Genomic DNA, 23,247 nt, shown 5'->3' on the forward strand with positions numbered 1-23,247 from the left:
AGGACCTCCATTGTCACTTCCGAGAACCTGTGCACCATTTCCCTCGATCCCTGAGTCATCTTGAAACTTGTCAGTATGTGTCAGCCATAGCATTCCACGCCTTCAGTGGAAGTGGATGCATGGAACCTATATGTAGGGCTAGATTTTGTTCCCAGTCCAACGTTGGGTTCCATGGCTGGGAGGGGGGTGGGGGGGGGTGGATGGAGAATCGGAGGGGCAGCAGCCCTCCACGGAACCCGACGCTGGAATTGTCGGATCCGATCTTCCCGGAGTCGGCAAAGCTCCGTGGCGGCCTCTCTGCCACTCTGCGACGGGACCCGAGTTTGCATTGTTTAAATTACATCTTTGCGTTAATTAAAATGTAATCTGCAGCAATCTTACCTTCAGTTCCCGATCTTCAGCGCAAAGTGAGGCACTCATGCACTTTTACTTTCTCGTCCAGGGAGAACTGGTGCCACCGAGGGGGTGGGAGGGGTGATCTCTGCACCAGGTTATGCAGTTTGCAAGGCTTGCAGCCTTTTAAAAATGGTGCTTGCACCTGCTCCTTCATCAGGTGACGCCATGAATGGCGTCGCCATGGCCACCCCCATCACGTGATTGGGAGCAGCGGCCACCGTGCGTTACTACGTAGCCACTGGACGCAAGATCGCAGTGGCGCAGGATCCATGCGTGGCGGCCGCCATATTGTTCACCCGTCACCGCTCCTGGCGGCAGGAGAACAAGATCCAGCCTGTAGTGTGTCTATTAGCACATTTAGCATCTCTTTTCATCCTTTCACCAGAATAACCCTCAAAATTTTGACATGCATTACTAAAAGCAAAACTAACATGCATACTTACCATGCTAAGGATTTTTTGGTTTTTCTTAACTCTCACTATTTCTGGAGAATCTACTATAGTAGTGCATGTACTTAGCATCTTTTCTGCTTCATCTTTGTATTTTTTCTGTTGGATAACCAAATTATGATTATAGGTTAACCCTGAGCTGTCAGTCCAATGAAATCATAATCATCATAACTTTTTTTTATTTTTACAGATGCTGACAAACTGCTGTGTATTTTTCCGCTTTTAATTCAGTTTTCTTTTATAATTTTGAACACTGGCATGTTATTGTCTTACAAGCCATTCTTTTACTTTTCAAACATAATTCATTCTAGTTGTTGCCTACCTGACTGTAAATGCCTTTGACATGTGCAGCATGCATCAACTCTGGTGTGTCCATTACAGTTCCATACTTATGTTGTCCCAAGTCTGATGCCTGCTTATACACTGCCTGTAATAAAAAGCAATTGCAGCTTAGTAAATTCATACTCAGAATCCATTATTGTTATCTCCATTGGTTCATGAAAAAGGAACTTGCATTTACATTGTGCCTGACATTCTCAGGACGGAGGTTCACAGTCAATTAGTTACATGTTATGACTATACACAGTACTCCAGATGTGGTCTCACCAATGCCCTGTATAACTGAAGCATAACCTCCCTACTTTTGTATTCAATTCCCCTTGCAATAAACAATAACATTCTATTAGCTTTCCTAATTACTTGCTGTACCTGCATACTAACCTTATGCGATTCATGCGCTAGGACACCCAGATCCCTCCGAATCTCAGAGCTCTCATGGACATCCCACGTGTACCACAAGCTATGCAGATAGACGATGCAGGGGCCGTCTGTTGATTTTTTGATCTGTGTGCGTGCTGACATTTGGAAAAGCAAGTTGGCTTTTGGAAAAGCTGTTGGCTTTTGGAAGTTAGTTGGACTCAGGAGCAAAGAGGCATCAGGAATAAGGGGTTTTTCTGTTTTGAAACAAGCCCGTGTTCAAGCTGGGAAGACCAAATTCAGGAGGTGATCTCATACCTCAAAAGACAGCTGAGAAACTAAGGAAATGAATATGAATTCCTAAGAGCTGTGGTACACTTTGGACTAGTCTCAGGAGTAGTAAACAAACCACCAAAATCCTGTAACATATCGGGAAATTCTTGGGTTGTTAAGGCCCCTGCTCAGGGATAGGAGCTAACAACCCCACTCACTGCCTTGTGGGCGTCTCGGGAGAGACCAAGGCTAAGGGAGTAAACCCTAACAGAAAATCCACAGCAGAACCACTAAGGCGGTCATGTGTCACCTTTGGCATGTTTCTGGCAGTTCCTGCAGCCATACTGGTGCCAAACGTCATGGTCTGCACTCCTTTGGACCCCACTAGGAAGGTTTTGAAGCTTGGGCAACTTACAACCTCCATACATTCCACCCAGGCATGCGCCATGGAGAGGTCACTCCATAGTCGCCTCACAGCGATCTAAACAACACGGAAGGCAGCAGGTACAGATTAAAGTCCAGCTCAATTGGTGTAGAGATTGGGTGCCACGGGTTGCCTTTCTCAGTGGGAGAGGTCATTGCATCTCACCGGACAGCTACAGCCCGCCTCAAACCGGACAGCCCCCGGTCAGAAAGGTTCTGTCCCGCCACAGTCCACCTGCTTCAATGGGTGCTTGGAGCTCAGGGTCATTGCCTGACAAGTGAACTGTAACACCACACCAAACAGCACGACAAAAAAAGGAAAGAAGGTACCAGCCCTTCATTTTGCAAGCTGGAATGTCAGAACTATGTATTCTGGCCTGTCGGAAGACCTTACACAAATCAACGACTCTCGGAAGACCGCCATCACTAACAACAAGCTCAGTAGACTCAATGTGGACATTGCAGCACTTCAGCCTCCCTGCTGGAGTGGATCTCTAAGAGATTAAGACTACACCTTCTACTGGCAGGGTTGGGATCCTGAAGAACCAAGACAGCATGGAGTGGGCTTCGTCATCAGAAACTCTTTGCTCAGCATGATAGAGCCACCTTCAAATGACTCAGGACGCATTCTGTCCATCCGACTGCTCACCGCCTCTGGTCCAGTACACCTACTCAGCATCTATGTTCCAACACTCTGCTCCCCACCTGAAGTTAAAGACCAGTTCTATGAGGAACTCCATAATATCATTAGTAGCATTCCTAATACCGAACATTTGTTCCTGCTGGGGGACTTTAACCCCAGGGTTGGGGCCGACCATGACTCATGGCCCTCCTGCCTTGGGCACGATGGCATTGGAAGGTTGAATGAGGATGGACAAAGACTGCTGGAGTTGTGTACCTATCACAACCTCTGCATCACCAACTCATTCTTTCATACTAAACCCTGTCACCAGGTTTCATGGAGACATCCACGATCATGACGTTGGCACCAGCTGGACCTCATTGTCACAAGGCGAGCCTCTACAGTGTCCAAATCACACGCAGCTTCCACAGTGTGGACTGCAACACCGACCACTCGCTGGTGTGCAGCAAAATTAGACTCAAACCAAAGAAGCTACATCACTCCAAGCAAAAGGGCCGCCCGCGCATTAACACTAACAGAATTTCTTATCCACAGCTGTTACATAAGTTTCTAAATTCACTTGAAAAAACCCTTCAAAACACTCCAGCAGGGGATGCAGAGACCAAGTGGGCCCACATCAGAGACGCCATCTATGACTCAGCAATGACCACCTTTGGCAAACGTGAAGCAGAATGCAGACTGGTTTCAATCTCACTTTGAAGAGCTGGAACCTGTCATAGCTGCTAAGCGCATTGCACTGCTGAACTACAAGAAAGCCCCCAGCGAGTTAACATCCGTAGCACTTAAAGTAGCCAGAAGCGCTGCACAAAGAACAGCCAGGCGCTGTGCAAATGACTACTGGCAACACCTATGCAATCATATTCAGCTGGCCTCCGACACCGGAAACATCAGAGGAATGTATGATGGCATGAAGAGAGCCTTTGGGCCAACCGTCAAGAATGCCGCCCCCCTCAAGTCTAAATCGGGGACATAATCACTGACCAACGCAAGCAAATGGACCTCTGGGTGCAGCACTACCTAGAACTATACTCCAAGGAAATGTTGTCACTGATTCCACCCTCAATGCAGCCCAGTCTCTGCCAGTCATGGATGAGCTGGACGAACAGCCAACAAAATCAGAACTCAGTGATGCCATTGATTCTGTAGCCAGTGGAAAAGCCCCTGGAAAGGACGGGCATTACCCCTAAATAATCAAGACTGCCAAGCCTGCTATACTCTCAGCACTCCATGAACTGCTTTGCCTGTGCTGGGATGAGGGAGCAGTACCACAGGACATGCGCGATGCCAAAATCATCACCCTCGATAAGAACAAGGCTGACCGCAGTGACTGCAACAACTACCGTGGAATCTCCCTGCTCAGCATAGTGGGGAAAGTCTTCACTCGAGGCATCTTAAACAGACTCCAGAAGCTGGCTAAGCGTGTCTACCCTGAGGCACAGTGCGGCTCTCGAACAGAGAGATCCACCATTGACATGCTGTTCTCCCTTCGCCAGCTACAGGAGAAATGCCGCGAACAACAGATGCCCCTCTACATTGCTTTCATAGATCTTACCAAAGCCTTTGACCTCGTCAGCAGACGTGGTCTCTTCAGACTACTAGAAAAGATCGGATGTCCACCAAAGCTACTAAGTATCATCACCTCATTCATGAAAATATCAAAGGCACAATTCAGCATAGCGGCGCCTCATCAGACGCCTTTCCTATCTGGAGTGGCATGAAACAGGGCTGTGTTCTCGCACCTACACTGTTTGGGATCTTCTTCTCCCTGCTGCTCTCACATGCGTTCAAGTCTTCAGAAGAAGGAATTTTCCTCCACACAAGATCAGATGGCAGGTTGTTCAACCTTGCCCGTCTAAGAGCGAACACCAAAGTATGGAAAGTCCTCATCAGGGAACTCCTCTTTGCTGACGATGCTGCATTAACATCCCACACAGAAGAGTGTCTGCAGAGATTCATCGACAGGATTGCGGCTGCCTGCAACGAATTTGGCCTAACCATCAGCCTCAAGAAAACGAACATCATGGGACAGGACGTCAGAAATGCTCTATCCATCAACATCGGCAACCACACTCTGGAAGTGGTTCAAGAGTTCACCTACCTAGGCTCAACTATCACCAGTAACCAGTCTCTCGATGCAGAAATCAACAAACGCATAGGAAAGGCATCCGCTGCTATGTCCAAACTGGCCAAGAGAGTGTGGGAAAAAAGCGCACTGACACGGAACACAAAAGTCCGCGTGTTTCAAGCCTGTGTCCTCAGTACCTTGCTCTATGGCAGCGAGGCCTGGACAACGTATGTCAGCCAAGAGCGATGTCTCAACTCATTCCATCTTCGCTGCCTCCGGAGAATCCTTGGCATCAGGTGCAGGACCGTATCCAACACAGAAGTCCTTGAGGCGGCCAACATCCGCAGCATATACACCCTACTGAGCCAGCAGCGCTTGAGATGGCTTGGCCATGTGAGCCGCATGGAAGATGACAGGATCCCCAAGGATGCATTGTACAGCGATCTTGTCACTGGTATCAGACCCACCGGAAATCCATGTCTCCGCTTTAAAGACATCTGCAAACGCGACATGAAATCCTGTGACATTGACCACAAGTCATGGGAGTCAGTTGCCAGTGAGCGCCAGAGCTGGCGGACAGCCATAAAGGCAAGGCTAAAGAGTGGCAAGTCGAAGAGACTTAGCAGTTGGCAGGAAAAAAGACAGAAGTGCAAGGAGACAGCCAACTGTGTAATAGCCCCGCCAACCAATTCTATCTGCAGCGACTGTGGAAGAGTCTGTCACTCTAGAATTGGCCTTTATAGCCACTCCAGGCGCTGCTCCACAAACCACTGACCACCTCTAGGCGCTTACCCACTGTCTCTTGAGACAAGGAGGCCAAAGAAAGAAGACCCTATCTTTACATTTTAACACGTGTTTAGAAGAGTATCAAACAATATTTTTAGTTTGTACAACAAAATGCCACAACACAATATTACATTAAATGAAAGTAAATGAAAATTCTGGTAAATATATTTTATGATTGTATCAATGATTATAGGATAAAAACACAATATGCTAAGGATCAAGGCAAGTGGTATATGAAAGCATTTGTATGGACTTAAAAAAGGACTGAACATATAAGCCGGAATTTTACCGTTATCTGTGGCTCTGGGGCGGAGCGTCTGAAGCGGATGAGTGCTCCGCTCCCGCTCCGCGTCTCCTGGCCACCGGCATTACGCGCGGGGCAGCCAATTAGCGGCCCCGCGGTGTATCTGTGAAATGAAAGGGTGCGCGCTGGCGGGATGATAATCAGCATTGGGGGTGGGGCCACATCCGGGAATGGCTGATGTAAGCCCTTGAAACAGGTTTACTGCAATGAAATTGAACAGTTACTTCTTACTCGGCTTGACATTAAGACATCAGTGGCATTAGGTCTGGTGGATTAAAAGGCTTGACACCTGCAAGGAGAGAAGGACTGGGAGAGTACAGGAGAAGTAAAAGAAGTGATGGAGGGGAGAAGCATTCGCTCAGCCCCCCGATTTTCGGATGAATCACTGCAGGTCCTCCTTCAGGCGTTGAGGAGAGGCGGGACATCCTATTCAATCCAGATGGTAGAAGGCGACCCTCCCAAGTGACCAAGTGGGCCTGGCTGGAGGTTGCGGAGGAGGTCAGCAGCCATGGCGTTGTAAGGTGGACATGGATCCAGTGCCACAAGTGTCTCAATGACCTGCTTCGCTCTGCCCGGGTAAGGGGCATTCCTCATTCATCTAATCATTAATGTGTCAAGGGAGGGTACATGTGTACTCATGATGCAATGTGGAAGCTCTGTATGATCATTGCTTGGCTGCTGCCTTGCATTGGGACACAAGATAGGCAAGTCTAAGATGAACGGTGATGCGGAGGTGTTCAAGTCACATTCAACACTGGCACAGCGCTTAAATGCAACATCAATCCCTTTGGGTGACTGCATGATATGCCAACAAATATGTTTAAACTAAGTATTTTTGTTTAATTAGGAAAAGAGGGCACACAATGCCCGAGAGAGGTCCTGTACAGGTGGTGGCGTGGCCAGTCAGGCATACCTGAGTAGAATGGAGGAAGAAGCTTTGACGATAGCAGGGGAGGAAGAAGGATGCGCTGTTGCAGATGGCGAGGCCGGTGGACCTGGCCATGAGAGTGAGTGATCCAGAATGTGGTGTAAGAGTGTACGTGGGGTGGGTGAGGGAACGGTGGTGGGCCAATGGTGTGGTGATTGTCAAATCCACTGAATTTTGCCCTCAAATGTTACATCACACAGATGTGGCGATAATGGAGTCAAAAACATGTGTTTAAGTCTGGATTGCTGATCAAACTGATCAATATGATTTTCCCAACAGGTGAAACACAGCATGGGCCAGGAAGCGTGTCCGTTGCCCGACCATCCACCTCTGAGGTGGAGGAGGGTGCCTCAGAGGGTTCACCGTCACATCCTCGCAATGCACCAAGTACCAGTGCAAATACTTACACATCGGTGGGGATTAGCGTGTCCGAGGAGTCGAATTCATATTCAGGTGTGAGCACAGCACAGTTGCCGGGCCAGCCACCAGAGGTAGAATCGGCCGATGCCTCACACACTCGGAGGAGTGTGGGATGCCAGGCCAGTGCAGAGCCGCAAGCTGATGACGTGCCTCTGAGAACATCCATTCATCGGGCGATGTTGCAGGTGCAGCATGCGGTCCTTGGAAATCTGGCGGAGTTGCCTGAGACGTTGCGCGCTATGACTCATACTCTGGAGACATCCATTCAGAGTATGAGTTCAGCAAATTCTCAGGCATTTGAACATCTGGCTTCCTCAATTGAAACACTGGCAGCTGCAGTGGAGGGACCAGTTCTGGATGCAATTCGTGATCTCAGAGCGAATGTGGCCTCCCTGGACCAGAGCACCAGAGAGCACAATCTGATGCGCTGGCGACAGGTCGAGGCCGCTCATCCCTCTGATGTCACCATTGAGGACCAGCCAAGCCTCACGAGGGCACACGGGCAGTAGATCGCATATGGGAGCTCCTCTCAGGGAGCCTTTGATGCATCCTGCAGCTCTTTTCTCAATCTGCCAGGGACATGTGAACCGCGAAATCCCAGGGCGTTAGAGAGTGCTCGTGATATTTATCAAGAGAACCCTGAGATGTCGGGGCCCTCACGGCTGCGAGCATGCAGAGGATGTCCGCCAAAGTCATCACAAGCAGGGCGGCAACCGGATCAGCCACCTGCCTCTGGTGTGTCTGGTGGCGAGGGATCATCCATCCAAATGAGCACTTGCAAACGATATTATAAATCACTTCAGCATCACTACTGGTTCACTGGGTGACTTGGAAGTTATTTATTTGATTTGTGTAAGAAAATAAATTGTAATAAATTTGGTGTTTTGACTATTTGACATGTCATTCCTGAAGTCACATACAACATTGCTACTCAACACAAGTAGTTTTAAATGTGAGGTCACACACTTGGTTGTGTTCCTCATGATGTGAAGGATAGCATCGTCACATTATCTCTCCCCCTGAAGGTGAGTGAATTTGCCCTCTCAGATCCTCACAATGACTCATCTCATACAGCAATATCAATTTTGTGAAAATTTATATCTTCTCAATGGAAAAGTCTGCCTATTAGAGACTCCCTGGTCTCTCTCGTACTTAGAGCCAAATTACATTCAGCTTCCTTTCCCTGATCATCATGTGACTGATGCTCAGCTTCCTCATCAGAAACTTCATCATCATCTGATGACACATCGCGCTGACATTGATCATCCTCCAGTGCCTCTCCATTTTCAATCGCCAGGTTATGCAAGGCACAGCAGATGACAATAATTCTGGAAACCCTTGATGGTGCGTACTGCAGTGATCCACCAGAGCAGTCAAGACACCTAAATCTCATCTTTAGTAGGCCTATAGTTTGTTCGATTGTCACTTTGGTGGCCACATGGCTCTCATTGTATCGTTCCTCCACATTACCCCTTGGGTTCCTCACTGGTGTCATGAGCCAAGTCTTTAGAGGATAACCCCTGTCGCCAAGTATCCATCCCTCCATTCTGTCAGGAGGACTGAAAAGTGCAGGCACCTGGGAGTTTCGGAGAATGAAAGCATCATGACAACTCCCAGGGTAACGTGCACACATCTGCATGATTCTTTTCCGATGATCACAGACGAGCTGAACGTTCATTGAATGGAATCCCATGAATGCCCCCGACTGGCCTGCTGGTGCTCTAAGGGCCACATGAATACAATCTATCACGTCCTGTACCATTGGGATGCCAGATATAGTGCTGTAGCCTCTGGCTCTCTCAGCCTGACTAGTGTTGTCCATCTTGAAGGTGATGAAATGGTTAGCACGTTGGAACAATGCATCAGTCACAACCTTTATGCAGTGGTGCACTGCTGCTTGTGAGACACTGCACAAGTCTGCTGCTGAGGCTTGGAAGGAGCCACATGCATAGACGTTAAGAGCTATTGTAACCTTTAGAGCGACTGGCATTGGATGGCCACTGAGGCAGTTTGAGGCAACATCCACTGCCAGCATCTGACAAAGAGATGAGACAGTCTCCCGTAACAGCCGCAGTCTTCTTCTGCACTGGCGTTCTGACAGCTGCAGGTAGCTCAGACGTGGTTGGTATGCCCTTCCTGCTGGGTAGGCACTTCTCCTGACATGTGTTCGCTCCCGGGCGACTCTGCCACCTGCTCTTCCTCCAATATTACAAGGATGCACTGGGGCAGCTTGTTGCACGTCCCCTGCCCATTTGGCCTTCAGTCCCTCATTGAGTCACAGTCCTCCTCATCTGATGATCCACCACCAGAGTGAACAATTCCCATTGTTGTACAGCATTGTTTGACCACAGGTATTAGCTTCCAGCTGTTCAGACTGGCTTACGAAAGTCCCTTCCTTTCACCCAATAATTCAGAGTAGATGGGTCCCAACCAGCAGTGCATAACATTCAGATGAACCCTCCTGCACAAGCTGCAAGTAACACCCCTTGTTCGGACACACAAATAACATCTGAATTAATAAAGAGCAAAAATAAAAATTGTACCTCCAACTCCCTCATGAATCAATGCCTGCCGCCCTTTTGAACCTGCCTGGTTCCCGAGACGCCCCACGACCCAATTTACGGCCGTAAAATCAGACTGCACCGTAAAATTGCTGTCAATTGCTTTTTCAAGTACCTTAATGAGCTTTCAATTGCCTGTAGTCGGGCAGCGAGCATAGACTCGCTCTCGCCCGACTTCCTACGCTGGTTAATTGGTGTCTACGCGTAATGACGCCGGGGACCCGACCCAACATCATCGCACTCCATTTTACCTTCCGGACGCCTCCGATGGGGCCCGATTCCTGACGGTAAAATTCCGGTCCCAGTCTGTAATCTGTAATTACCTGGCTGACAATTTCTGATGCTTTCTTGGCACGTTTCATATCAAGAATATCAGAACTCAGTTGCATCCCTCTGCCTTTGATTTTGGCTTCAAGATCCTTTCTGTATTCTTTCTGTAGCAATGAAAATTAATATCTGGGATTTATAAACATTCTTTATGTACAATATAATCTTTAACCACAATGAGAAGAAACTTCGCAAGCAATGTTTTGAACTCATAACAACTGAATCATATGATCAAGTAAATTTACTTCATTTAATATCTGGGATGCATTTTTCACTCTTATCATATTTGGTGTATCTCCCACCAGCAGAGTGAGTCCTTTTGCGTTTACAGCTTCTTCCCAGTCCTTTCTATTGTCATGCAGGACCCCATCTGCCAAGAATGAGGCACACTGGATTTGTCATGTGAACATTGATTTTGAACTGTTGCTGGAGCGAGGAAATGACTTGTTGAACAGATCAGCCAGGGCTGGAAAAAACTAACAGACGGTGCTTGTATAGACAAAGGGCCATTTCCTGACACATTCAACCCACAATAGATGTTGATCACCAGACAGTGAGGAGGTGGGGAAGTGCATTCCAGGGCCTGCTGGGGTGATGCAAACCACAGGGGCCAGGACGAGTTGGACCAGCTGGTCACATGACTAACTGGCTGTTCCAGGGTTTTTTGAACTAGCCACAGAGAGCTTGAACTCAGTAAGACTGTTTACTCCTGGATTGAGAAGATCTCTCCTGTCTGCTCCCATATCTTTCTCGCAAGCCTCTGAATCCAGTGAAGACACATGAACCCCAAAGGAGAAAAGGCTCCTACAGCGAACAAGGTTTAAGACGAATACTGGGCCCCAATGAAAAGCAAGATCAACCTACAATCAAGGACTCTACAATAAGCTCAAAGAACTGTAACAAAAACTCTTCAGATATTGCCTCAAGCTTTTCCACTTTATTTCTGCTCTTTTCTGTCTCTATTTGCATGTGTGTATTGTATTTGCATGCTAGCGTGGGCACATCATGTATCCTTAGGCGTTAACCGAATTAGAGTTTAAGTTCAAGTTTAATAAATTTCAACTTTTCTTCTTTAAACCTAAGAAAGCCTGTTTGTGCTGGTTTCTTTGCCTTATAATTGGAAAGCGGTGAACAAGGATTTACTAAGGGGGAGCTAAAAACATGGTGTGTTTAAAATTAAACCCTGTTACGGTAAGACCAGGTGAAGGCTGAGAGGGGACCCCTAGACTCCTTTCTCACCTGGTTGTAACACTATATTCTTTCTGAAGAAAATTTTAGGTAGTTTGTTTAAGCCATCTTTTGTAAAATAAATCAGTGCAGGATGCTAACTATTAGCTAAACTGTTTATTCAATTCCACTGCAAAGGAGAGAGGTTCAATCTGAGATATATTTTGAATGCAGTAACAACTGGATCATATCAAAATTGGGTACATTTACCTCATCTAATATCTGGGATGCATGCTTGACTCGAATCATGTCAGGTGTGTCTTCTACTAAAGTGAGTCCTTTTCCTTTTATGTTTTCTTCCCAATCTTTTCTATATTCTTTCTGAAAAGATAATTGAGTGAGTTTAACTCATCTTTTACAAATATTTTTAGGATGTTGCATTTGAACTAAATTACTTGATTTCTCATGAGAATGAAGCTCAATTTTTCAAAAAAAAGCCTTTCAACCAAATCAACCGATGTATCTAAAATGTTGTAAATCAGAGCATATTAACATTTACATTTTGTTAGAATCCATTTACTTTTCTGTCCCTGCCAGAAGTCCCAAGTCAGCTACAATAAAGTAAATGAGGCAATACAAACATCATCAGTGGCAGTACGTACAGAAGGTACTGGCCCATGAAAGTTTCATTTCCAACAGCAAGATTTTCAGAGGTAGAGGAATCATTGACTATCATTGCTATTGACTATGGCAGGCAGAGTGCCTAACATGGGTTCTCGGTAACAGGTCTGTAAGTTGCTTTCCCCAGCTACTGAAGAAGGTAGAAACCCAGGAAAAGTAATTTATGGTGATTTTCAAACAGCAAAGCGAATATGCCTAAATCTTGTTCTGATACGAAGCGATATAAATGAAGTAATTGTATAATACAGGACGTTGAATTCAGCATCTTTCTGAACTAGTTCTGCAATACAAAAAATGTAGCATCATGCTGTATATCCTATAAAACAACATTCGGTTTAAAAATCAAATGTAAATTTGAGAGCCTTCCCATATGTCTTTTTCAAATAAAATGAAACTATTTTATTTTCTTCTTTCACAAACATACTATTAACATGTTTACAAGCTTTTATCACAAGACTGTAATAACTGAAAAGAACAGAATTTTAGGGGCCACCTCAGACCACTAGGAATGTACTATAGTTGTAAAAGAATGCTCCAAAAAGTACAGCCTATTCTCAACAAGAATTTAATGTAATAAAAATTAGTGGAGGCAAATCATTAAGTGAATAAAACTTTAAGTGGAAGTTCAAGATTTGTTCAAGTGGAGCAACTTACATCTGGACAACATTATACAGTAAGAACAAAGACTACTTTAAGTCACTTAAAAACAAAGAATAGAATACTATTTATAAAGCTGTCTTGTCAGATTGCCTGTGCTTAGTAATGTAATGAGTTAAAACCCATCAAAATGTTATCTTTAACATTCCATTCATTAACCCCTTGCTCTAAGTGAAGTAGCTTAGATATGTATGGACCTTGTTTTTGCAGCATTCAAAACTCACAAGTTGTGTCACTTAATATCCATACATTATTTACATTTTATAAATTATTATAATTCATAAACTCATTATAAAAGAATATGTATCACTGTGGGATGTTTCTTAATTTTTTTTTTAGATATACCATTTTTCTTTAGATTTACATTTTATTTTGGAGGACCAGTATATTACTTCAATCCTCAAAAAGTACGACAAATGTAGGTGTTCTAGTAATCCTGGACTCCCATTTGGAAGAACCAGCTTCAGATCCCGAACCCAAGTGTCATTTCAGCTTGGCTATACTCTGCCAGTTCTTTCCAGGCTACTTATGGGAATGTCTATCATGGCAAGAGTGGAGCAAAAATAAAGCAAAAAGAATGCAGCATCACACAAAGTACAGCTCCTACCAGCTGACATTGCAAAGCATTGCATCAGGCACAAAAAAATTCTTTGGACCAAATCAAGTTAACACTATTTATTAAAGACGATGAAACAAAAATCACAACAAAACAAGAAGCCAAGTCTTTAAATAAATGTACATACTTCTTGCAAATATAGTGCAAAATATCTCTAATGTAGCTAACATGTAATATCTAATATGTAACATTTTCAAAGTTTACATATTTTCAGATACATCAGTACTGTACTTTTCATCTATAGATGAGAAATACACCTTGAACTACATGTACTAATAGCACTACCATATATAGATACTCAGAATGAGAATTACCTCATTGAGGAGGCTGGTGACGTGTTTGGCATGCAAGTAACTTGGGGTCATATCAAGGTCCACTGACACACTCCCTTTGATCCATTCATCAAAATCTTTTCTGTACTCTTTCTGTTGATTGGTACAAGATTAAATAAGTCAGAATTTTCACATTCACTACACATGACTAACGTTAAAGAAAAATAGCCCTTTATTTTGTGGGCTGATAAATATTTGATAATCTATGATAAAGATATTTGAGATTTATAGCAGCATAGAAACTTACAGCACAGAGGGAGCTATTCAACCCATCATGCTTGTGCTGGCTCTTTGAAAGAGCGGTCATGCTTAGACTCACAAACCGATTTTTGTAATTAACCTTGTAAGTTCCTCATCTGTATGTACCTGCCCAACTCCATTTTATTGAACCAGCATCCATCACCTTTCCAGTTAGAGCATTCCAGATCCAGACAACGCTCACTGAAATAAAAATTGTATCTCTCCATCACCACCCCACCCAGCTTTTCCCAATGATTTTGAATTTATGACCTCTGGTTATTGGCTCATTAGCCAGAGAAAATAATTTTTCTTAACTATGCTATCAAAACCTCTCATTGCCTTGAAAACCTCTATTCAGTCAACTCTTGACCTTCTCTGTCCCAAGGAGAAAAGACCTAACTCTTCCAAGCTCTCCACATAACTGAAGTCTCTCTTTCCTGGTAGCATCCAGTAACAGCAAAGTTTATACCTGAGAACATTTAGATTTATTAACATATACTGCTCAGTGAAACTATCCTATTGATTAGAATAGGTAATTCTCATCCACCTGTTAATGGTGAGGTCTCATTTCATTATACTGTAGGTATAACAGTACAAACTGTGTTTTAAAAAGTATATAACAAGTAATGAAAAATCAAATTTCTTTACCTCACTCTGGATGTATTGTGCCTGCTTTGCTATTTCATAACCTGGAGTCTCAGTAAATTCCAGCATTGATTTTCCTTTAGTCTTCTCGTACTCTTCTCTGTATTTGATCTGCAATATGCAAGAGGATTCAGAAAAAAGGTCTGAGGGGAAAATAAATTTTTTCTGGTTATCAATTTAGTGCAATATTCAACTTGCAATACCTGACTCTGGAGTATCGCGTTCTCCTTATGATGAAGCCGTTCCGAAGTATCCAGTGCCAAGTGGTAACGACCTTTGCTTTTTTCAAACTCTTTCTTGTATTCATGCTACAAATAAAAGGTGTCAAACAATAATGTCAAATTAGCTGAGCTTTACAAATTATAGTTTAATTTGAGCTACATGCTAAAGTCAATAACGTTTGGTGTTGGCAACTGCCACTAAAATATTTCCACTGACACTTTTCCTCCTTTCAAGAAATATTTAAAATATGTTACATGGGAAATAATTTAGGTCTGAAGGCTACAGTAAGTGGTCTGATGCCTGTTGGCCTTCACATACTGGACTGCCACTCAGCCATGACATCGTGGGCGAGAAAAGGCAGCAGCCAGATGTTTCCTGTGGTGGATAAAGAAAGAATGGAGAGCTGGTAAGTTAAAAGGAGACCGAGTCAGTCAAGGTAACTCTTACTGCACCTCTTAGTGCTCAGTTTCAGGGTTACATTGATGGGTCACTTAGGGCATAGTCACCCGTGCTCTGGGTAAGGTGCATGGCATGGCAAAATGCAAGAGAAGGTTAGGAAAGAAAATTTGTATTTACAGATTTTGCCAGCTGTAGACGAGTTAACTAGGCAAAATCTGTTAATTGTTCTGCTTTGTATTACAAAATGAAAGGGCCTATAAACAAAACAGCTATTAACGATGGTCAAATCCATATATAGTGCGAGTGATGTTACCGTAAAAGTGATCTTGTAGGTACCTGTGCACCAACTTGCCTGTTGTAGCTGTCGCTGATCCTCTAGCCAGTTGTAACTCAAGGGCATGAAAGCATATGTGTCTAGTACTTTGATAAAATTCATAATATCAGGTATCAAAGGTGACCTTCGATTATGTCAGTCTGACTTAAATGTGATACGTCACCTTAATCCTTTTTTTTACACAAATACAATGCAGAAAACATGACAATTTTCTAATTTGGGGTATTTTGGAATAGATCTGTTCAACTGCACTAAACTACTACAGATAATTTATGAACATTCTGGAAAATGTACATCGTAAAAGTTGATACTTCATTCGACTACAGCTTTGTTTTCTAGCTCGTTGCTGAAGACCACCGGTTCTGATGAAAGGCCACAGATCTGAAACGTTTAGTTCCAGCACTTTCAGTTTTCATTTCAGGCAATTTACTCATTTCATCTTCCCACATTTCAATTACTAATATCAAGTTCTACTCTATGCTCATTGTAAATGAATGATTCATTACTTTGAGTAAAACATTATCCTATAAATACTCATAAATTAATGGCATGTCAATTACTGTCACTTTTTTTTTTTAAAGTTCACCTTTAGTGCCAATGTAAGACATGCAAGTTTTGGAGAACAGAACACAATTTACCCAATGTTAGTATCAAGGACCCCCATATCAACTCTCCGTACTTTGCTAAATAAAGTGCATTAACCATGTCTTACCGATGTTCCATTCTGCCTTTCTTTAACTTGTCTACCATTTTTTGTGACAATCTGAGTGCACAACTGTACATAACTTCAAAGTACAGAATTCCAAAAAAACTCACATCACTTTGCAACTTGCTGGCTGCCAATACATGCTCCAGATGTAACAAATTGGGCAAACTCGATGCTGTCTCATTCATTTTTTGACGATCAGTCTTGTATTTCACCTGAAAGTAGAGGACAAAGCTTAAATGCAAGAGAAAACTTTGGATCTGGTTTCTTACATCTCTGACAAACAACATTTTGAAAGTGCAATAAGTTCAAGCCTTTAAATTAAACCAAAGGTAAAAAGCAAAATATTGGAGATGGTGGAAATCTGAAATTAAAACTGAAAATGCTAGAAACACTCAGCAGGTCAGGCAGCATCAATGGATAGAGAAAGGTAACATTAATGCTTCAGGGCAACGACCTTTCATCAGAATCCAGGGTTCTGATGAAAGGTCATCAATTAAAAATGTGCTGGAAGCATAATGCAGATACACTGAATCGAAAGTACGAAAAGTTAGCTTAATCTTTCAGATTGTGATGCTTCACCAAGTCTAATAAAGGTCTTTATTAAAATCATTAACCGATCTTTTCCATTTTCAGATGCTAACATACCTGCTCTATACTTCCAGTATTTTCTGTTTTTATTTTATTTTGTTTCCAGTTTTTTTCCTTTTACTTAAACTATTAATTTCAAAACATATTAAAATGTGATTTATTTAATTAGTTGACTAAATTCACAACAAAAGTTATCTATGACATTTATGGTCCTCGCAATGCTGCTGAATGGAAAATCTTGTCAAAACAACTGATAGAAAAGAAATGCGAATGACAACTGTGAACCATCAGTCACATGGTATTAACAAATGAAGGTCAAGTTTCTTAGCAGTAGACTTTTCTTGAAGATCCTGTTAACTGATGTTTGAAAGACATTTGTAGATGCAATAATGAACCATTATCATGGGTTTCTAATACACAAACATCATAGGAAATGCAGCCCTGTGGAACCAGCTGCATCACTGAACTTTAGAGGGAGCCCCTGAGCACATTTTAAAAAAAAATCTGATTTTTATTTACTCGGATCTTTAGTTGGTTAGAAAAGAATTCCTGACAGTCGTGGTTAAAACTACTAGCAGAACAAGGATACCATAACTGGGCAATGGCCAGCAGCATTATTACATTATTATTAAAGATTAGGAGCCAGGCAGCAACTATAATTTCAGAAGCATCACAGACATTTGAAAATTCCAGGCTACTGAATTGTCATACATTCAATTCAGCTAATGAACCAGAAGAAAGTATGCAACAATCAATAAAAAGACACAGTGAGCAAATATGGAAGTTGCCAAACTTGGTCCTGTAAAACTGAAAGTGGCCAATTATTTTCTAAAAATCCTACTTACATCACTTGCAAGAACAGATGCTGCTTGCAATTGTTTGAAGGAAGCACTCTCCTGGGGATTGAAGTGATGCCGCTTTCCTTTAACCTCTTTATTAAATTTGTCTCTGTAGTTAACCTAGAATAAAAACAGTTACTGATAATCAGATATAATTATGTTGCAAATTTTACAGCACTGACCAAATCTAACTTACAGAAAAAGCAACACAGTGGGCTGAATTTTATTAGCTCGAGCTTGAAAGAAGGTGTGGCAGGGCGGAACGGCCAGAATATAGGAGCTCCAAAGGCGTGCAACGCATGTACGGTGCCCATAAAATCGTCGTGGGACAGCCGCCGCCTGTAGGTAAGTTTATTTACATATTAGCAATGTTAGTTTAAATGTTCAGATGAAGGGCCGCCGCCAGGTGGACCGCACGGAGATCCCCCCACCCCCAGTAATATGCAACGGGCCCTTCTCGACATCGTGGGTCGAGGCGGGTCTCTCCCTGCAGAATTTTACCGACCCTCACGCCATGACCTACGGAGTCGAAGGGCTGCTAAAATTCAGCCCATTAAGTTTAAAAAATTAAATAGAAGCTGGAATCCCCTTTACCACTCCCCCCCTCAAAGCCCCCACAATGATCACACGTTTAATTTTTGGGCCTTCCCCACCAAAAAAACCTTTATCCCCTACCCAAACTTTCCCCACCGAACTTCATCACCTTTGCCCTTCAACCCCTTCCCACCATCCCCTCAGCCAATGGAAACAGTTTTCCCCCCTCCCCACCAGTCTCACGCCTCGGATCTCCGAACGGAGATCTGAAGGCGCGGGATTTCCAGCAACTGGCCGGATTATCAGCGTGGGACAGTCGTCACTACCAGGTAAGTGTTTATTTATTTATTTTAATATCATTAATAAATGGATATTAAGACTCCGCTGCCAATAAAATGTGGCGGAGCCTTCCCAGCATCAAGGCCCATAGCGGGCCACCCCGGAAGGATGTTCTGGGCCCCCCCCTAGCCCCAACCCTAACAACCCCCAATGTCTTCATCAAAAAGAGTCACAAGAATATATATATATTATCACCTTGTTCTCTGAAGATTATCAATTTCAGGCCATGTCATGGGAGTTGTTGAACGGAATCTTTTGAACTTAGTCCCTGTCAGAACAGCAGGACCATTTTCAGGTCCGGAACCTGATTTATAAAGGGCGGGCTTAGCCATGGCTCTTTAACTCAGCCACGGCATTAGAATCCCACCTCAGGGTTGCCCGACCCATTAGGGGAGGCAGGTGGGATGACGCACCCTTTCTGTCAAAGGAAGGGTTTCTAATTAGAGGGATCATGACATGGGTTACAAGGGCTCACCAGCACTTGGAGTTTTGAGGCTGCAGCAACCACAGGAATGGAGAGGAGACCTGGAAAGGCTGCGCCCAGGGTCTTGGAGGTCTGCAGTATCTAAGAGATGCAGTGAGGTGAGCTCTCTCAAGGTCATGAGGAAGAGGAAACCTCTCGAAGCAAACAGGCATGGATGGAAGTGGCCAAGGAAATGAGCAGCAGAAGGATGATCCCTCCAACCTGGAGACAATGCAGCATGAGGATTCAGGACCTCAGTAGTACAGGACAGGGGAGTGGCACAGCACGTCCTAGGTGCCAAGCCCCACAATCTGACTTTCCCAGCATTCCCCTGCACAGCACTCATTTCTCTCTCTGCAGGCACCTCACATCCACATCTGAGCAGCCAAAACTCACACCTCTCTGCTTTCTCTCCTTGCAATAAAGAGCACACAAATTAACTAGAGGCAGAGACCCTGGAGGGGTTTCCCCTCCAGTGACAGGCACTTTGTCGGCCACTGGAAAAGCTTGCCCAAGTGCTCTACTGGGATAGAGGTCATGTCTCAGCAGGCTGCAGGTGTCAGCGGTGACCTGCCACGAGAGCCTGAGCGTCTGCAGACACCGGCACTCAGATATGTTGAGAGAGCTGATCTTCTGCCTGTCGACCCTGTGTTGGGGGTCTCACCTCCTTCTAGCTGGATTCTGTCCATCTCCTCTGCCATGTGATGGGGCATGCAGCTGAGGAGAAAGCAGCTGGTGCTGTTGCTGGTGTTGCTCCTGCTGCTGGTGCTGTTGGCACTGGTGTGACTTCTGCTGTTGCCCCTCATCAGAGGTGCAAGGTGGAGCTGCATAAGCTGCTCCCATACCATGCTGAAGACTGGCAGCAGGGTACTGCAGCTACAGGTAAGTGAAGTAATAGATAGGTGAAGTGCCTTCCAACAAGTTGGCAATCATCTGAGAGAAGAAGTGCTTTAAACAGCCACCTCTCAATGGCGATGGCTGGAATTCTTCAACGTAACTGATCAAAGCCTTCCCAGCTTGTTAGTTTCACTGAAGCAGCTCTTTCTGCTGTGAACTTGCCTCAGTGACCCTGCCAAGTTGCTTGGTTCCAAGATCAGGAAACGCGCCCCTCCAGAAATGAGGGTTAAAACAGGTTTTAATTGGCTTTTTCATTAATTAATAACTTACACGACAGATCCAAGGAGGGTTCCTGTTCTCCTCCGATTCCACCCTGCAGAAACCCAGAAGAGAGCAGGAGGATGTCGGGATCCCCACTTGACATCAATTTTAGGGGATGTAACAATCACATGCACACAAACCTGCATTCCCTTGCCTGGGAAAATTTCCCCCATTATATCTGATTTCCTTACTTTCTCAATTTGCCACTCCTCTCATAATCCAAACAGGAATATTACCCATTAGAAAATCAAATTGAATTTAAAGTATGCATTATGTGAAACTTTTGTCAACTTCTTTTATGACACTGAAAGGGACTAATAACATTATGTTCAGTGTCAACTCATCTGGTTCACTAATGTCGTTTAGGGAAGGAAATCCTTACCTGGTCTGGCCTACATGTATCTCCAGACCCACAGCAATGTGGCTGACTCGTAACTGCCCTCTGAAATGGCCAAGCAACCCTCTCAGTTGAAGAGCAATTAGGGATGGACAACAAATGCTGGTCTGCCAGCAATGCCCACATCCCATGAAATAGAAGTGTGAAGCATATGTCAGCTAGCTGGTAAGGAAAAAAGACCGTACTCTGAGCTACATTTTATTTTTTTCAAATCTCCTTCTCCGAGCTGTTCTCTGGATCCTGGAAGGAGCATAAGATTATCCTGTGTGAGTTGTCTTTTTATTCTCACTGTCTCACAATCAATATATATCTTCCCCTAACAGCATGCATAAGAACAGGAACTCAAAAGTAGCTACTCTGAACCAATGTGCACTCCAGGGCACCGCTATATGTTGAATCACTTCAGCAACCAATGTTCTGATGAAGTGTACAAATCCAAATCGTCATGACCTGTCTTTTCTCCTTAAATATGCTGACTGACCGGTACTCAGTGATTCCAGCATTTTGTGTTTCTATTTTATTTTTACTTCACCAAACTGCTGCCTCCAAAAATTCTGATATAAAAGTGCTACACATATATTAATCTTAATGACTAGATTTGGTGAAAATTGTGACTTCTTTTAGTTAAGATATGTTGTGGTACATACTTTTATGTTTCAGACACCAGAATTAAGATAGTTACCTGTTTTAAAATTTAGAAAATATTAACTGTGATTGTTACTGCAGATTATGATTTGCACATCTAGCTATCAGGCCGGGCTCTCAATTTAATAAACTTTGATTTGAACAATATAAAAATATGCAGCCATTTTGTTTATTGTTAAACTTCAAGATTATTGCTGGCTTTTAAAATATAAATAGCATGAAGGCACTCACTGTGCTCATTTGGGTTCCCACAATTTGGGATATCAATAGGTTTGGCACTCTTAAATCTGATAAATTATACAGCGACCACAAAACAAAATGAGTGATTTGGTTCTTCTAACAAAAAAGATCATTTCAATTCAAAGGACTTACTTGGCTAGTAATTTTGGAAACTTCCTTTGCATGCTCAATGTCTGGTCTACCTATGACAGATGTTTTCATAGATGCTGCTGCTTTAGCTTGTTTTTTATAAGCAACCTGCAAAGATATATGAAGTTCAATTAATAAAGCATTTATGATGCAAATGTAAGTTTGTTTTAAATTTAAATCTTTTCATTTGTCCACCACCAGAAATCAGTAATCATTACATTTAGTCATCTCAGCAGTAATCTGTTTGCTCACAATTAGATAGTACACAATGATTTGGGTTTAGATTTCCTTGATTCGACAGTTCCTGCAAAATGAATGGATATGAAGGATTGCTCGGCACTAAACTGATTTTAGAATGATGATGAATAATTTCAATATGAACATCTATCATAATACACTGTCCAATCTAATTTCCATGTAGAAGTAAAATTGGCCCGAGAATGCATGCAGCTTGTGACTACACTACCCTGCACAGAAACAGGCATCAATTTCCTAGTCTACTACATAAAGCTTTGGAATACAGGCAATCTTTTCTGAAGGTTTTCATGATATTGACATATCCTCATGCTTAGAGGACAGAACAGGGTGATAAAATATAGAGAATGATGCAGCTAAGACCATGATGCCAAGTCCACTATGAGTTCATGGCCTTTAGTGATGAAACTGCAATACTTTAATAATTATTATACAAATGACTAACAGTTGAGGCTGATTATATTATTTCACAGGGACTACACTCCATCTTGTTCCTTTTTAGCTGCTTATTGACTATACTACAACATGAAATGCATCAAACACTTGTGAATTAATTTAATGGATTGATGTTTTAAATCACTGATAGTAATTTCTCCAATAAATTTCAATGTAAATGAAATCAGATGTGAAAATTATATTGATACCAGTTTACCTAACATACTTTCCATTCAGAAACGGTATCACATGACAGATTAAATCACTGACTTTGGAAAATAAAACCTTTGACTGAGAAAATAAATCAGAATGTGAAAGAACCTCATATGCAGGAACAGTTTTTACTTTTTAAACAGCTTGCCAACTTGGTAGCACTCCCAACTCTGGCTCACAAGGTTGTAGTGTGGGAATGCTGCATTGTCAAAGATGCAGTTTTTGAGATGAGACAATAAACTGAGGCCCCCAAATACCTGTTCAAGTGGATGTGAGTAGTGCCATGGAATCTTTCAAAGAGGAGCAGGGAGTTTTCCTGATGTCTCGGCCAAGATTTCTCTCTCAATACTACAAAAAATAAATTAGCTGATAATTTATTTATTTGTTGCGAATGGTACCTTAGAATCATAGAAATCTATAGTACAGCACAGATGGAGGCCATTCGGTCCATTGTGTCTGTACAGCTGGCAAGGAGCCAACAGCCTAATCCCACTTTCCAGCTCTTGATCTGTAGCATTGTAGGTTACAGTACAAGTGCATATCCAAGTACTTTTTAAATGTTATGATGGTTTCAGTTTCTACCACCCTTTCAGGCAGTGAGGCCCAGATCCCCACCACCCTCTGGGTGAAAAAAATTCCCTTTGTATCCCCTCTAAACCTCCTACCTCTTACCCTAAATCTATGCCCCCTAGTTACGAGTCCCTCCAAATTCTCTAGTGCAACCACATCTTTCCTATAG

General features: G+C 43.3%; 2 protein-coding genes across 9 annotated transcripts in view; both read right to left on the reverse strand.

Annotated features, from left to right (window-relative positions):
• Positions 1-23,247, reverse strand: part of nebl (nebulette) — a 433,041-nt gene that overhangs the window by 74,183 nt on the left and 335,611 nt on the right. The gene's annotated exons all lie outside the window — the stretch shown is intronic.
• The window catches only part of LOC137348191 (nebulette-like), a 120,453-nt gene that overhangs the window by 9,827 nt on the left and 87,379 nt on the right, over positions 1-23,247 (reverse strand). For 4 of the 5 annotated variants that reach the window (XM_068013543.1, XM_068013552.1, XM_068013527.1 and 1 more), the window contains 10 exons: positions 21,609-21,713; positions 17,707-17,820; positions 16,381-16,485; positions 14,813-14,917; positions 14,613-14,720; positions 13,707-13,817; positions 11,709-11,819; positions 10,268-10,378; positions 1,168-1,272; positions 840-944 (listed from right to left, as the gene is read on the reverse strand). In XM_068013543.1, coding sequence (XP_067869644.1) covers positions 840-944; positions 1,168-1,272; positions 10,268-10,378; positions 11,709-11,819; positions 13,707-13,817; positions 14,613-14,720; positions 14,813-14,917; positions 16,381-16,485; positions 17,707-17,820; positions 21,609-21,713 — 1,080 coding nt within the window. The remainder of the gene's footprint in view (positions 1-839; positions 945-1,167; positions 1,273-10,267; positions 10,379-11,708; positions 11,820-13,706; positions 13,818-14,612; positions 14,721-14,812; positions 14,918-16,380; positions 16,486-17,706; positions 17,821-21,608; positions 21,714-23,247) is intronic. The other variant, XM_068013536.1, reaches the window with a different exon arrangement.

This window comes from Heterodontus francisci, chromosome 2, assembly GCF_036365525.1.
Source record: "Heterodontus francisci isolate sHetFra1 chromosome 2, sHetFra1.hap1, whole genome shotgun sequence".
Lineage (NCBI taxonomy): Eukaryota > Metazoa > Chordata > Chondrichthyes > Heterodontiformes > Heterodontidae > Heterodontus > Heterodontus francisci.